We start from the raw sequence: 14566 nt of genomic DNA, 5'->3' as shown, positions 1-14566 counted from the left end.
CAAATGATTACATAATAACATATTTATACCCACCAAAACATATCTGGGTCGGCCTCATAAGATTACATGTACCAATGCACGAAATGAAACGTGTAATTAGGTCGGCCCTAAGAATTAAATAAATCTATTTAGAAAACAACAACCAAGCAATGTGGTTCAACAAGAACATCAACCACATGCCAAAGAACATCAAACAAGACCCAAGAAAGATCCACATGCCAACAATCACATCGGTAATGAAGGAATATGACCCGGTAAGCAGATGAATTGTCCGGGAACCTAGAAATAGTCAATTGGAAGTGATAACTGACCGGAAAAGAACCCAAAAGAACTGAAAAAATATGGATTAAGCACATGATCTAGCCTGGAAACCAAAAATAAGATTGTCCATGAAGAATAAGCAACTACCAGTACCAACCGCTAAAAACTGCACAAAGAACAAAACAAGAACAAAACTGAAAGGGAAATATTTTTAGATGATGCAAGATTGCTCATCGAATGGGGATGCTCCTGCATTAGGATATCCTTTAGTTCCGTAATACTCCTATTGTCCTCCTAGATACTATAAATCTTATATTTGGCTTCTTTCATCTTGAGCATTTGAAATAATAACTTAGACCCTCTATCCCCTAACTCGATCCACTTGAGTTTGGCCCTTATTTTCCAACCAATAACCTTAATATTTTGAATTCTCCTCAACATAGCCTTAGTACCAATTAGGTCATAGGAAAGTTGTTCATCTTTCGAATTGGCCTGAAGCTTATACTCGGCCTCAAATAGGGCCCATTGCCAATGTAAATCAACCCTCCTATTATCATTGGCCTTTTTCTTGCCACCTTCTTGGCATAATCCCTTCCAGCTCCTTATATTCTAATTCCATCTCTCGCAACTTGAGTTAATGGACTTGTTATGTTTATTAAACATCCGAATAAAGCCCATAGCACATCTGACATCTTCATCAGCAATAAGTCTAACATTCGGGATAAAAGAACCCGTCTAAGGGTGAGGAGAGGAACAAATAGCTAAAAGACCCAAAGAAATTTGAATAGGATGATGATCCGAAAATGTATAAAGAACAATAGAGTATTTCTCCCCCTTGTCAACTTTTTGGATTTCAAAAAAATAATTATTGAAGTATAATCTATCAAGCCGACAATACACTCTCCTATTGAGTCCCTGATAGTTACACCATGTAAACCAAATAGTGTTCAATTCCTCTTTTCTACCAGCAATTGGGTCAATAAGCTTAAGCTTATTGATCATCCTATCCTAGTGCATCCCCTCCAGCCATTTCCATTCAAACTTATTACCACCCCTCTTATCATGAGCATTCTCAATCATATTGAAGTCACGCCCCATAAACCAAGGGACATTCTCTAACTGAGAGGCCTAGTTTGAAAACTCCACTCTCTCTCTGTAGTCATTACAGGCATAAATTGAGCAAACTCCAAAGATCTTTCCATCTACTTTAAGAATCACCCAAACTGCTCTTGCACAGGAGGATTGCCCCAACCTAATCACATAATGAGCCCATTTGTGACTAAGAAGAATAACATTTCTACCCTTACCCTTGGTGTGATTAGTATAGAAGTATAAAGCATCTCTCCAGATACATTTAAGCCCCACCTCTATAGAGAAGCCAATCGATTTTACTCTTGCAACATGAGACAGTCAACATTTTTATGCATGTTAAGGAATCTCTTAACAATGTACTTTTTAAAGCTATGAAACAATGTAATTTTTGTCTGGGGATTCCATACCCCTAATATTCCATGAAACTATATTAAAGATCATAAATTAAACATTCAGAAGTATCCATTGGGGGTTTAAACCCCTCAAAACATTTCGGCCATTCCTCCTTATTACATAGGTTACTAGCATCAAAGGAAATAATTGAATTGGACCTACCCCTCTTTTTCCTATTCTCTGATATTTGATCAGGTTTAAAGACTCTTTTCTGACAGAAGAATCCCTTGTAGTCCTGGGAGATCTTTTCTTTCTAGACTTCTTTGATTTGACTTTAGCGAATCCTTCCACTTTCTCACCAGCACCTAATGCAAAATTAGGAGCCTCAGGACCCAACATAGCAATTCTATTTCCCATAATAGGGATATAATTGATACCATCCCCTTGGCCTTCAGACAAGACATGGGTGAGGGTGCGATTGACCGGCGAAAGGTCTCTATCATTGGCAGAACCACAATGTGGGGACCTAGGCATGTGCAGCATCACTTGAGATCCCTTAGATTCATCATAGGCTTCAGGAGAAGTTTTGATGTCGTTCAGATTAGGACGAGAATCTTTCATCAAAGTATCGTGAGGCAAGGAGTCACTATTATTGAGAGGACCAAGTTTGGGGTTCTCATTCATGATCCCCACATCAGCAGAGGTAGAAACACAAGACCCCTGGCCCACATTAGTGGCACTACTAGAACGAGGTATCTCAACCCTTCCATCCACACTCACACCCTCACTGGAGGGCAAGGGAAGGACCACATCCGAATCAACCTCATAGGAACCAATAGCAGTTTCCAGTTGCATCCTGGCCTCAGCCACCTTTGTTAACTTATCCAAAATAATTTGTTGTGTATTTTGTGTCCTTGGGCCCTTGTCCAAGGCCGAATCATCAGAGTCATCAAACAGAGTAGGATGGGAAGGCTCGAAGGCCACCCTAGCACCCTTAAGAGTCTGCTTATACTTTTGAATGCCCTCCTCCAAGGAGGGGGCCAAGGGTTGGGAGGAAGAGGCAAGATTGGAAGGAACAAAGTCAGGTTGAGGGTCAGACAGGGAGGGGGTAGAAGGATTATGAGAAGAGGGAGGGGGAACCATGGAGAGAGCAGAACGAGATTTCCGCAATGCAACTAGAGGGAAATTATTTTTAAAATGTCCACTTTTTCTACATATATGACAAGCATTAATATACCCCAAGTATTCTAAAGGGCAGGTAAACGAATAATCATCAAGTTTAATGACAATTTCAGATGGGAAATCTACACCAAGATCAAAAGAAACAAGGATTCTCGCACATCCAAATGAGGAAGGAGGGTCGGTGGGGAGTTCATTCTTAGAACCCTGCCCAAGGGCTCCATAATTTTGGGGATGCAAGACCAGAGAAACGGTGGGGCATTTTTTAAATTAACCCACCTAGGGTTTGAGAGGGTCATAATTTCATCATTACAACATTCGAGAGCCCACTTAATAGTTCAAAAACCGGAGTTACCAATCACCCAAAATTGTCTATCTAGAGCTTTCTTTTGACTATCCGCATCTTTGAAAAAAAAATTAAAAAGGCCTTTTTGAATCATTCTACAATAGGTATATTGTAGCCCAAATTTTTTAACCAAATATCTTGAAGCCATTTATTCTTGAATTGCCTAGACGGAATCCTATTTACATCTAGGGCTACAAGAAAAATAGCCAACTCTCTAGATCTCCCATTTCTCTAGAAATAATTGCAGACATAGAAGAGTTTGGCAAAATGATGAGTTTAGTGACAGGAGGAATCTTACCTTCTTACGGGACGGAATTGGGTGCAACATCAAGGTCGATTTCTGCATCAAATCTTTCTTCCGGTGGGAGGTCGAATCGGCTACCCTCAAGAGCTTGCTTGAAGGACTTATTGGAATCCACCGCCAAACCAGAGAGAACCGGAGCCGAAGGGGACGAATGGTGTTTGTCTGTAGAAACATAATTCATATTAATCGCCATGTACGACACTTGGACGGGCATTAATTACTTGGGCTCCCCACTGGTGCTTGGCAGCCCCCATACACCAACTTGGCCTGCAACCAAGTAAGCCGAATATTGTACCCTAGTTCCAGAGCGCCTTCCACCGTAAGACAAATGCTAAACTAATATATTTAAAAATATATAACTAAATTAATAGATAAAATGAAACCATAGGACTAGAACAATAGAGAAGATATTTAAAAGATAAACATGTAAATTTTTGGATTTTTTATTTAGCATCATTTTACCATTATATTAAAGATTTTTTAAGAAGAATTAGCAAATAGAATAATATATAATTTTTAAAATTATAATTACTAATTACAGTAGTATACTAATAATTATTTATATTTTGACTCGCTCTTTGTACATCTTGTTATTATAACCCAACTTATTTTATATACTTGTAATTGTGAAATTTGCATGACAATGCTATTTCTCATATAAATTTATATTATTTTGAAGAGAGTTCTTTGATACATTTATGTTTTGACAAATGGCATAAATTTATACAAAGTTGGACCCTTACTCTATACCATAACATTTTTGCAATAATATTTTTATTTAGTAGTATTTGAAAGAATGAGTTAAGATTTATATGTTTTATTATGCATGTACAAGTATTAAATGTCTTAATTTCAAAAAAACATTCAAAAAAGATAGATTGTCACAATGAACCGTTTTAGAGACATTTTTATGCATTAATCAATTATATGCAATTTTAGCCTCAACCTCTTAAAACATGGCCTTCTCTTCTAGAAGTGGGAAAGGAAAGAGGAGGTGTTTAGATTGTAAGGAGTTAGTTGGACCCATGGAGAAAATAGGTGACAAAAGAAGCAAGTGTATAGGGAAATAATGATGGAAAAAATTGTAGATTTATTTACAAAGGAATAAATTAGAAACCTAAAACTTCACACTAGGGCTTTCAATATTTATAAAAGGAGGTTAACATTATATTTTTGGGATGAAGGAACATTTTTTATGTGTCCTAGTCACTAAGATGTGCCTTAATTCTATCCATTATCATTGATATTTTCAACTACTACTTAGACACTTTCATATTGTGAAGGTAAGTTTGAAATATATTCCTCAATCTTGAATTTTTATCACAAAAAATTTAAATATTAAATATATAATTAATTTAAAATATAATTCCATTGAATATTTACAACATTAATTAATAGAAAAAATACATAAATAATATTTTTTAAATTATTAAACAAGAAAACTATTTATAAATTAGAAAATTATTAACCAATTCTTTATTTCTATATAGTTATTAACTAAATAAATATAAAAGTTATACCTAATAAATATATTAATATTCTTACCTTTGACATACACTAATAATCACCAATCGCAACTTTCAGAAACAAAATAATGTATAAATGACAAGGGTGAGGATTTCAATCAATACGACTCTTGACTAAGTCTATAAAATGACTCAGACCAACTCAATGGTCACTCTGTGATAACATTACCCTACAATTGATACATTCCAAGAAATAGACGACAAATCCAACTGCTCTCTATTTATTTTGAAGAAAATGTAAAAACAATTATAGCTTTGATTACAAGTATGATCTCAGATATCCATTAAAAATACAAATGAAATGGATAGAGAATAGTCTCTCTTCTCTGTAAATGTTCAACGTCTTCTTCATCATGAACGAATTCCTCGTTAATTTTTTATTTATGTCAGTCGGCCGTTTAACCAGTCTCAAAGCATATTTGAAAGCACTAAAATATACAAAACTTAGGGATCACGTATGATGTTTTTTAGTATTCTTATGACCATAAATTCGGTGAGGGTTGCGTGTAGTAGACAGACATTTGAGCTGCAACCTCAGAATTATCAATGGCGAGCATGTTAGGGATTTTGGGTGGGATTCTGATTTGGATTGCAAGTGCATATGCAGATCCAACTCAAGGTTTTACCGAACTGGTTTTGAATGACACAAATTTTGTGATACAAAAACCATATGACAAGGAGGAATACGAGCGTTAAAGCTTCATTCATGGCGTTCATTCCATGTGGGTCTTCAAAGACGACAAACCCCACACTCCTCAGAGCAAGACTGGCCCTAGGACAGAAATCCGCATACAGGTAAAAAACTTGTATCAATCATTTTTCTTTAAATTTTGTATCAGCAGTGCAAAGACGTTGTATGTCTGTTTAAATTGCGGGGATGTTATTATGGTGCAGGGATATGACTATACAGAGGGAGTGTGGCAGGTCGAGGGGGATATATATGTACAACAAGGAACGTCGGGAGTGTGCGTCATGCAAGTTTTCGGCGGTGTTCAACATTCCACGTCGATGATGCTGCTGGTTTCCAATGGAAATCTTAGGCATTACAATGACCAAGTGGTGGCGTCTGATATTTATGATCGCTGGATTCATCTCAACGTTATCCACAATGCAGATGAAGGGAAAGTGTATGTGTTTGTGGGTGGGAAGGAAAAGGTAGTAGCTGATGACAGAGGTCGCGCCAAGCATTATTTTAAGTGTGGAGTGTACACTAATGTAAACGCTTCATCATGCATGGAGTCTCGTTGGAAAAATATCAGACTCTGGACCAAATGATGTATCGTTGTAAGACTACCGTATTGTTGGCGATAGATATCTAGATTATGGCATGTTGTCTGTAATAATAATAATTATAAATAGAAGCCCCCAACCCTGCTACAAATCTATTGCTTTCTCACCTCATCCGTGAGTGTTCTGGAGTCGTTATGGTTTGTTTTCTCATTATAATTATAAATATAAGCCCCCAACCCTGCTACAAATCTATAGTAACTATAAGACATGACGCATAAACTATATGAACAACCCATAAATTGGGTGAAGTAGAGAAATAGTCAATCATCTTAAATTTTTTCCCTTCTCCTTCACTTTGATATCTAAGATAGAAGAAAATTGCACCAACAAGTTATTTTAACATATAATTTTCTTATTTTGAACTCTGTTAAAATCTTCTTCAATAGACATCCTCAACCTCATCTTCCAGTTACCCATAATCCTTTGACACATAGCATAGCTTTTATATGCTAAAATTATCTGAATCAAAAGCTGTAATTATCTGAGAAATAACGTGTTCATCTTATTTGAAATTCCTCACAATGGAGTAATACTCAAATTTTATTATACGCAACACAGCATACTCCAAACGAGCTATACTGCCAACAATCAAAAACCACCACAGCCTTAATCTATTTGCTCCATAGTTTGATATTTCTCCAACGAGATTCCATACAAAATGAAGCATCAATCTGTGCGTAGACTCCACACTTAAAATAATAGCTATCACCCCCTGTCACATTTACCGCTATCCTCTCCTCCCCATCTACAAATACAGTCGCTATCCTCTGATCTGTATCATGAATAACATTCAGATGAAACCACCGATCAAAAATATCAGGTGACACTACATCGGCATGGTATCGCTTTAGATCTCCATTCACAGCATCTAACATTATCACAGTGGCGGGCCCCAAATAACCATGAATCTGCATCACGCATACTCCATTCGTCCCTCGTGGAACATATCCCTCACCCTCGAATTGCCACACCCCAGTTTTATAGTCCTTTCCCTGCAACACACCACCTTAACTTAAACAAACACTATAACATATATATAAATTTCAGAGGAAGACTATAGATTAAGAATGAATCGCTAACCGTGATGCGTATTTCTGTCCTGGGCCTGGTGTTGCTGGTGAGATTATGAGGTTTGTCATTGCTGTAAACCCACATGTCATGGACGCCATCAACGAAGCTGTAGCGATCCGAGAGATTTTTATCATATGGTTTTTGCATCACAATATTTGAGTCAGTTAATGTCTGCTGAGTAAAACCATCAGTTGGTGACCCAGTTGTCTGTGCATTTTCACTTCCCATCCAAATCAGAAGCCCACACAAGAGAGCAAACATCCTGGCCATTAAGAAATTTCAAGGATTGGAAGCAGAAAGTGTATCTACTACATGGAATCCTCTGCTTATTTATTGAGAGAACACATTGAATTGTAGTTCTGAAATTTTCAAGTACGTGTTGGGGTCGCAAACTGGTGAAGTTAAGTTGAGGTATCCGTCGCTGTGGAAATCATTGATCTAGGTAAGATTAATATTTCTGTCACGATCTATCAATTGTAGCAAAATATTATCGACACAATAAACAATTCTGGCGATTCAATAGTTGATTTTCTTTTTCAATGTCTTCTTATAATAATCTTAAAATACATAAAATTTGGATTCTTTTGTTTCACATTTTCTTCCTTGGATTCTCTTGTTTGACATAAAATAAAACCATAATCTTTGAAGTAAGATAAGTAATATAAATGTTGGGGAATTTTATTTAAATTTTAGAAATATAAAACTAAAATAATATATGAAATGAAACCATAGGACCACAATAATAATGAAGGTATAATCTATATAAAATTTAAATTTTTTTATTTAGCATCATTTTGTCATAATATTATATGAAATACTTTAAAGAATTAGCAAATAGAATGATATATTAGTTATAAAATTATAATCAGTGACAACTACAATAGTTTACTAATAATTATTTAGATTTTGACTCATTCATTATATTTTATTATCATAGTCCAGTTTAAATTTATATAATTGTAATGGTGAAATTTACATAACAACATTGTTTCTTGTATAATTTATATATATTTTTAAGAGATTTTCTTGATACATTTATGTTTTGACAAATGGAATAAATTTGTACAAAGTTGGACCCTTACTGTATGTCATAAGATTTTTTCAATCACAATTCTATAATAGTATTTAAAAGAATAGCCAAAGATTTAAATGTTTTATCACTTCTTAAATTATCTATTTACAACTACTAAATGTTTCAATTTGAAAAACAAACTTCTAAAAAGATAGATTGTCACAACAAAACATTATTCAATGTGAAAGTAAAAAGTATCTTGGAATATGTATTTATATTTGTATATATGCATGCAAGATAATTAATTAATAATCAATCTAGATAAACAATGATGTCTATCAAAGGAAAAGAAAGATCATAACACATTAATTTATAATGGGTTGTTTGATATTGGAAACAAAATAGTTAGATATATCACTAATTATTAATGGTAGAACAAATAACTGCATTGCTATTATATTTTTAGATATTGGATGTATATATAGTGGATGACATTAGAGATTACTTCTAAGGGATATGAAGTTGCGTATATATACTTTTGGATTTCATGAAATCATAAAAATGATCTATCTATGAATGTAAGGATTACATGTAGGTTTATTTAAACCTAATCTTTTGTAATGTTGAAGGTATTTATGCACCATAGAGTAGATACAATTTGGATTCAAAAAGGCCTATTTAAATTGTATAGCCTAATATAAAAGGTATATAATAAAGGAATTACTATGTCTATTTACCAATAGGGAGTAATAGATTAAATTAGTGTTTAAAATTAATAACAATAAGAACAAAATTTGTGTGGGATAATAAATAACTTATTCAAAGCACAAAAACATGAGAAAAATAAACGGGGTGGCTAAAGGAAATCCTAGGTTGGCAGGTTGTGGGGGACTTTCTCGTGATTACAATGGTAGGCTTGTCTCAATAGTGCTACTCCCACTAGGTACTCAGACAAACCACTTTGTTCAGGCAAATGCAACTTACCTTGGGCTCCAACTTGCTTTCCAAGGAGATCATAAAAAAGGTATGGCTTGAAAGTGACCCCCTGAACATTATTAATTGTCTAACTAATCATACAAAGCCTAGCTAGACAATCAAACACCTAATCCAGGATTGCCTTGACATAATTTCCAAGTTGGATGAAGTTTGAATCATGCATGTTTTTCGGGAAGCCAATCAGCTTACAGACCATGTGGCTAACTTGGGTGTGGATTATGAGAAAATCAAACAATTGAGGGAAGGGGAAACATTCCCAATGCAATTGTGTGAATTGGCACGAAAGGACGTTGCAGGTCTTGTGGATTCTCAACGGATGAATTTTAATGATGCGGTCTTATCACATGTGTAAAGCCACTCACCACAATTATTGGTATCGTCATAATACTAGGGCTTTCAGATTGTTCTTGATAAATTGGTTTTGTGTCTTCTAGTTTTGGTCTGGTTTACAAACGGTAATTCTCCAAATTGGCAAGGGTAGTTTGAACATGGGGGGAGATAAAAATAGGCTTGAGCTGACCTTCTATCATAAGTGGAAGAAAAATAGCAAATTGTGGACTGAGATTACGGATGGTGGCCTTGTCCCACTCACTAAAAAACTGCATGGTCATGATCCTAGGCAGATGGAAGGGTTTGTTAATGGATGGAATAATGGCTTTCTCAGTGCCTATGGTACGAAAAATTTAAAATAGATGAAAAGATTATTATGGGTATTATCTGATTACAAATGGAGGGTAAAATTTTCTACAAAGAACGCAAGGTGACAGAGGAAGCCCTCTTTGTTTTCTTCGATAAGAAGACTGAAAGAGATAGAGTTAGGAAAATAGCTAATGGAGGCTCCAATAGAAAGAACTTGATGAAACTATGAGCCGATGTAGTGGAGGTGATTATGAGGTACATTACCTTGGATGGTCGCTATGTCAGTATATTTTCCTATCATTTTACTATTTTGAACCATTTTAGACATGATAGGAAAAAATTTATGTCATTTTATTTGTTGTCTTCTTTAGAGTATTGTCTTTCTAATCATGCAAAGAAATGTGAAAACCTTGTTCTTCATGAGGACCTTATCCTTATTTTAATAGAATATGCCAAAAGAAATGAAGTTAAGCCCTCACCGGCCCTCAAATGTGAAAGTAACCTCAATTCCCCAACTGGTCATGATGTGCATGTTGTGTCTGATACTGAAATTAAGGATGATAGGATGTTAGATGAGATGGCTATGGACTAGTGTGACCTTAAGGTATCGGAAGATGATTCTTAGTGCGGGCCCTTTGAGGATGAGGGTCCCCCCTCAAAGGTTGCTCTAGACATTAACAATAGTAGGAAGAATAAACCCCCCTTTGTAAAGACAACCAAAAAGCACAAAAACCCTCTACCCCACGACACGGGTATTAAAATCCCTAAAAAGAAAAAGGTTGGGAATTTTGGGGATCTAAATGAAAAAGGGGATAAGGAGATCAAGTTAGATATTCCCCTAAACCTCGACCAGGGGGAGTCAGGTAATAGTAAAAGGGATTCGGTGGATATGAACATGCTACTGGCTAATTCCACTACCAGTGAGGAAAAGTGTTTTCACTGGGTCATTAGTGAAATCCGAGTCATCAGACAAGGAATATATAAAATTATTAATACTTTCACATAGACCCCGATACTCGATAAAACTTATAATCTCCTAAAAATGACCTAGAAATTAACTAAAGATGTGAAGGTAATGAAAATAAAGCACTAATCCAGAATAGCCAACTTGGAGAAAGAATTGGCAGACATTAAGGGAAATCTTAGGAATATGGTTGAGATTAGCAAAAAAGAAATGAACAACAATGTGCAAAGCCTCAAAAATTTGAATGAGAAAATGAAAATCCATCAAGTTCAACCGTTCAACAATATTTTAGAAGTGCAAGCTTCTATAGGCCCATCTACGAGGACCAAGAGTAGGATTCAGGAGAAAAGTGCCTCGAGGAGCTGGAAGACATTAATAAAAAAATTATTGAGAAAAATCAGGAGCTTTTAGGAGCTTTATTTTAGTTTTTTGTTCGTTTGCCCGATGCTTTAGTGTTAGTATTTTTGCAGGGCTTTGTGGGTTTTTGCCCCTGTTTTTCTTTTGGTTGGTTGTTGTTTATGGACTTTATCACTGATCTTGATTTTTTTTAATTTTTGGATTTGGGTTTCGAGTCCCTGTAAAACTCATTTTATCTTAATAAAAACCATGAGAAAATAAAAGGGATATTTCATAGTTATGATGCCTATATATGAGATTGATGAATGATTATACTTATAATTTATTATAGTTTATCATATCCACACTTTATAACTTAATTTCTAAATCCATACGTACAAGAGAAATCAATAAGGCCTACTTGCATTCAATAGTTACATTTAATTTTATTTTTATAAATTTTTTCATAAGAAATCAAACTAAAACAAAACAAAACCAGAACTAGAAGACTAGTAAAAGACTAGTTACCCAAGGTACATAATGGAAAATAAAAGAGGGGATATTATTGAAATGATTTTTCGTTAACTTGTAGGATCAATACGCTTTGATTTTCATGCCAATGTTCAATTCTCAACAAGGATATATTAGGACTAATAGGGTTATTTGATTGATATACATGGTACTTTACAATTTGCCTATTGGTGATTATAGTGGAAAGTAAGGAGGAATATGGAGTAACGCCCCTATAGGGAAAGATAGAAGGGAAAAAAAAATTCAAACTATAAGGACTAAGAGAGAGTGGTGAATAATTTGAAGTATATTCCCTATAAGAGGGGTGAGAGAGAGGAATTAAAAATTTAATAGGGGTACAAGAAGAGAAGGAGGGAGAGTTATTGATGTTGTAGAACAATTAAATTAGGCTCATAGATATTTAAAATATATTTCTAAATGTAATCCTAGTTCATATAACACTAGTTAAAGTGGTATTTCCATAAAATAATAATATTGGATGTGGATCCTATGACCAAACTCTCGTGACTAAAAAGAAAGGAGCCAAAAAAATAATCCATTAATATGTCTTACAAAAAAGGGACAGTAAGGATACTTAAATCATGGTGTAATTTGTTTGGTCAATTGATTCATGAGGATTGTCATTATTTATTATATTTAACACTCAAGTTAAGATTCAAAAGATTATTTTATCTTAGGATGAACATTAGTAATTTCCCTAGAAAATATCCTAGCATTTCTCCTTTTTCTTAATACTTTCCATAGAAAAATCCTATTCTAGCATGTTTCATTTTTCTACCATGGAAAAATTTGTATTAAGGAAGAAACTTAAGTCTACTTTTATGATTTCTAGTTGGAAGGGAAGATGGCTATCATGTGTTGGAAGAATAATTATTTAAAAATGATTTCTTCTTGTTATCCTTTTCTAAATTGGGTAGATTCATATCAGCACATAATTGGGGAAGATGTATCTACCATAGCAAGGGAAAAATTTGATGTTGTTTGGGACCTGTTCTCTCATGTTGATGTTGACCCGCATGGCTATTAGTCCTCTTTTCCTATGTTTATAGATGTAACATCATCGGAGGAATCATCTCATCATGTTTGAACTTTTTCTCAGAATTTACTTTGTTTTGGGCGGAAGGCGAATGGTATTCATGTTGATTAGCATTTAGCATCTGGATCAGTTTTCCCATATATGGATTTTGTTCAAGCAAAGGCAGTTTTGGTTCTTCAGGGTAGATAGGTTAGAACAAGAAGTCAAAGATCTTCTCATAATTGAATCATGTTTCCCTATTAGAGCATTTTTTGAATCTTGGTGGATAGCTTCTGCATAGTTTCAATCGAAACAATTATGTTTCTTCCATTGTATATCTAATGTATAGCCTCAGGTTGTTGTAATTAAGGTTGTTTATTGTATTTCTCGAATCTATAACCAGAGGTTTTCTTCCCGATTCTTTCCTGTCGGTATGCTCCCCTAAACCGGGCTTTTGTAATAATACTTTTATTAATTAATATGATATTATAGTGGCTTGTCACTTTTGCCAAAAAAAAAATATATGCCCGACTATATTGTAGCTTGTTTTTGAAATATTATAACCAACTTATTGCAATGTGACTAGAGAAAATAAAAAGAAGTAAATTTCCTATTCTGACCTAAAATGTGCTTTGTTCATATAAGGTTAGTGAATTCCCTAAGTATGATAACTCTTAAATTATAGAAATTGGTCTTCAAGAAAAAAATCATATGGTTTTTTCTATTAGTAGAGAGGAGAGAGAACTTGAGAAGAAGAGAGGAAGAGGTAGACAAGGAAGGATGAAGGGATAGGTATTAAGGGGGGAGAGAGAAGGGAGGGGGGAGTTGTAGAAATAGAAGAGATATGAGATGAGAGATACATAGGTAGGTAGACCATCAACCATAACCCCTACACCCTAAGTGCTAAACACTAGGAAATGGACCTTGAATACTATATACTAAACCCTAAAATCTCACATTAATCATTTAGCACTAAAACCTACACCTCAACCCTAAATGATATACTCTTAACCATCAATTATAATTTTTTACTCTGTTCTATACATAGTAAAAAAAAAAATTTAATTAGTTTTCATAAAATTAAGGTGTTTGCATGCTTAGTTTTTGGCTTTTCATAAAAAAATTAGTAGAATAATTGGTCATAAACTACTTAGCTAATTCTTCACTAGAACGATTTTTGAAATACTCAAAAAAAAAAATCACATTTTAAGGGGGGCACGCCAAACACTATGCTATAGTTTGTTGAAAAAATTAGGACCACTTTGTGGACCATCTTTATGAACCCCTTAATCTCCACTATTTTCAAAAACAAAAAAAATGTAGTTTATAATATAGATCTGGAGCACAACAACTCCTATTTTTGTTCCATATTCTAGTTTTGAGTGCAAATATTTTTAATTTCTCATCCAAGATTATTCTTTCCTAGTTTCAAGGAAAGAAAAAAGTGGCCACTTAAGACCTCCTTTTTGTTCTTCGTTTCCATGCACTTACCCCACCGCCCTTTTCAATTAATCCCATTTTAACATTTATCAAATCCCCCTTAATTGAGATTGTTCATCAATTATGATTCCACTATTTCTCAAACCTAGATCTTATACCTCATGGGACACTTGTTATATGACTACAAATTTAATCCAACCCCTTATATCCCTATTCAATCTTAAACCTTCA

General features: G+C 34.6%; 2 protein-coding genes across 2 annotated transcripts; one reads left to right on the top strand and one right to left on the bottom strand.

Moving 5' to 3' along the window:
- Positions 1 to 5587: 5587 nt before the first annotated feature.
- On the top strand, positions 5588 to 6316 carry LOC131039117 (citrate-binding protein-like). The gene is made up of 3 exons (XM_057971771.1): positions 5588 to 5660; positions 5778 to 5836; positions 5936 to 6316. The coding sequence occupies exons 1-3, from the start codon at positions 5588 to 5590 to the stop codon at positions 6314 to 6316; spliced, it is 513 nt and encodes a 170-aa protein (XP_057827754.1).
- Positions 6317 to 6942: 626 nt separating this feature from the next.
- LOC131039116 (citrate-binding protein-like) lies at positions 6943 to 7672 on the bottom strand. The gene is made up of 2 exons (XM_057971770.2): positions 7412 to 7672; positions 6943 to 7323 (listed from the first exon to the last, which is right to left on the bottom strand). Exons 1-2 carry the CDS (start codon positions 7670 to 7672, stop codon positions 6943 to 6945), a joined length of 642 nt encoding a protein of 213 aa, XP_057827753.2.
- Between the last annotated feature and the right edge of the window lie 6894 nt (positions 7673 to 14566).

Source organism: Cryptomeria japonica, chromosome 10 (genome assembly GCF_030272615.1).
Source record: "Cryptomeria japonica chromosome 10, Sugi_1.0, whole genome shotgun sequence".
NCBI lineage: Eukaryota > Viridiplantae > Streptophyta > Pinopsida > Cupressales > Cupressaceae > Cryptomeria > Cryptomeria japonica.
This window is presented reverse-complemented; position numbering and strand designations above follow the sequence as displayed.

What these genes read in the sequence shown, in the direction of transcription:
- LOC131039116 (XM_057971770.2), bottom strand. Translation starts at nt 7,672, where the DNA reads ATGGCCAGGATGTTTGCTCTCTTGTGTGGGCTTCTGATTTGGATGGGA. An exon ending in GGACAGAAATACGCATCACG is followed by an intron (nt 7,324 to 7,411) that starts GTTAGCGATTCA and finishes GGTGTGTTGCAG; the next exon opens with GGAAAGGACTATAAAACTGG.
- LOC131039117 (XM_057971771.1), top strand. Translation starts at nt 5,588, where the DNA reads ATGGCGAGCATGTTAGGGATTTTGGGTGGGATTCTGATTTGGATTGCA. An exon ending in ATATGCAGATCCAACTCAAG is followed by an intron (nt 5,661 to 5,777) that starts GTTTTACCGAAC and finishes GGGTCTTCAAAG; the next exon opens with ACGACAAACCCCACACTCCT. An exon ending in GGACAGAAATCCGCATACAG is followed by an intron (nt 5,837 to 5,935) that starts GTAAAAAACTTG and finishes ATTATGGTGCAG; the next exon opens with GGATATGACTATACAGAGGG.